Below are 2,010 nucleotides of genomic sequence, written 5' to 3'. Positions count from 1 at the left end.
GTTCCCCTTGTTTAACAGTGTTACTTAGCAACTGGGGTGCTTGGCGCCAGGACTTTATTGCTGTGTTACTGGCCCACAGAGGGAAAAGAGATTTCAGGAGCAGTTGAATGCTTTCCTAATTTAGATTAATCAAGTCTAGATCGGTGTTCCATGAGTAAAATATGTAATGAAATGTTTAGCAACACTGTCATTTTATAGAAATGTTTTGTTTAGCTGAACACATGCTCTTGTAGATGAACTGGTAAAATATTTTGAATGAGCAGTTTTTGTACTCAGCAGGCTGTTAAAGAAGAACTTTGAAGTGTGCACCTCTGTTTGAGTGGATGCCTATTAAAATAGCACCTCACAATGGTATTTGAAATGAAATGAAAAATCAGACAAAGAGGAAACTATTGTTTTTCTTAGAAATCAGTAAACTGTTCTGCAGCCGACACCTAAATAAGTTTTATTATTTCCTGCTTGGCCACTAATCATTAACCTTTGTCTGTCAAAGCATGTTACTGAAAAACTCACTGTACAAGGAAAACATTCCTTCCTAGTCACACAACTTAGTGTTGCTTAACATATTTCGCCACAGCCTACAGATGGCACCATGCGCTATGTCCTTCACTTCTCTATTATTTATGCTACATATTGTACTGTAGCTCACCTCAATCCCATAAATGCTCCTACAGCTGTGTACACACAATTTGTTTCCCCTGAATCACTCACTCACCTCCACTCTGCCTCTTCAGTACTCTGCTGCGTTGCATTTTACCACTGGTTGCCAGGCAACAGAGCAAAAGAAACTTTGTGTTGGTAGGCACTGCTCAGTAATCAGCCTCTGATGCTAATTCAAAGCATTTGTTTTTTATTGTGCTTTAGGAAGACTCCCGTGGTTGAAAAGACAGCCCTGGTTAAATGGCAGGTAATGCAGTGAACACGACTCTTCATCTGTACGGCTTTGTCAGAGTTGTTTGAGTTTATTAGCTCCTTGACAGCAACACTGAATGACTTCCACAAATAAGAGTTTGGTTCTAGCGCGCTGTTATAGATTTATTCCTGTGTTCAGAGAGATGTTAATCTACTTTACATTATTCTTGTCTGTCCTCTAGAAAGGGGAGATAAGTAACTTTGAGTACTTGATGCATCTAAACACTATAGCTGGGAGGACATACAATGACCTGATGCAGTATCCAGTGTTCCCCTGGGTCCTAGCTGACTACCAGTCAGAGGTAATATGACACACGGAATTTTTGTCTTGAACCAAGTGGTTATTGTTTTTACTGTAATCCAGGCGCCACAGTAATAAAAGTATTAGGGGTTTGATTGCACCAAGCATCTGTAAGATGTCTACCATGTTCATATTTTTAATGGTTGTATTTTTATCTTATTTTCATCTCCTAATTTATCTCTGTCCTTGATAGACGCTTGATCTGTCAAATCCCGCAACTTTCCGTGATCTGTCTAAGCCAATGGGAGCTCAGACAGAGAAAAGGAAACAGATGTTTATCCAGAGATATGAGGAAGTGGAGAACAGCGAAGGTACAGTATCTGTTCAGCTTCTTACCCTGTTCTTTTAACTTTTACTATTCACTGTACTTTTTATTGAACTCACTGTGTCCCTTTTTATAATGGTTCACTCTAGGTGATTTATCTGCACGATGCCACTACTGTACTCACTACTCCTCAGCCATCATTGTGGCCTCTTTCCTTGTGAGGATGGAGCCATTTTCACACACCTTCCAGGCACTGCAGGTGAGGCCATGGACACTGGCAAAAATCACCATATGTCCAGATTAATCTAATGGTGAAAAAGTGTCACATCACATAAAAGGATCAATAATAAAAGCTTAGAGTGATAAGATAAGTGGATGTTGACAGCAGGATGAACCTCTGACAGCTACAGCATAAGATGTGTGGTTAACTGTCTATTTGGCATGAAATCAAGGCTTATTTTATAGACTGAAGATCTTTACAAGTGTTGACACTTCTCACGCACATGAAACATGCACATGCAAACATTTTAAA

General features: G+C 39.6%; 2 protein-coding genes across 3 annotated transcripts in view; one reads left to right on the top strand and one right to left on the bottom strand.

Moving 5' to 3' along the window:
* Positions 1–858, bottom strand: part of lrrc18a (leucine rich repeat containing 18a) — a 3,814-nt gene extending 2,956 nt beyond the window's left edge. The window contains exon 1 of one of the 2 annotated variants that reach the window (XM_020601578.1): positions 716–858. The gene's annotated coding sequence lies outside the window, so the exon portion shown is untranslated. Of the gene's footprint in view, positions 1–649 lie in introns of both variants that reach the window. The other variant, XM_020601581.1, reaches the window with a different exon arrangement.
* wdfy4 (WDFY family member 4) overlaps positions 1–2,010 on the top strand; it is a 45,759-nt gene that overhangs the window by 35,486 nt on the left and 8,263 nt on the right. The window contains exons 52-55 of the mRNA XM_020601869.1: positions 865–907; positions 1,095–1,214; positions 1,407–1,524; positions 1,628–1,738. Of these exons, the coding sequence (XP_020457525.1) occupies positions 865–907; positions 1,095–1,214; positions 1,407–1,524; positions 1,628–1,738 (392 nt within the window). The remainder of the gene's footprint in view (positions 1–864; positions 908–1,094; positions 1,215–1,406; positions 1,525–1,627; positions 1,739–2,010) is intronic.

Source organism: Monopterus albus, unplaced genomic scaffold (assembly GCF_001952655.1).
Source record: "Monopterus albus unplaced genomic scaffold, M_albus_1.0 scaffold52.1, whole genome shotgun sequence".
NCBI lineage: Eukaryota > Metazoa > Chordata > Actinopteri > Synbranchiformes > Synbranchidae > Monopterus > Monopterus albus.
The sequence above is the reverse complement of the archived record's forward strand: the minus strand, read 5'-3'. Positions and strand labels throughout refer to the sequence as shown.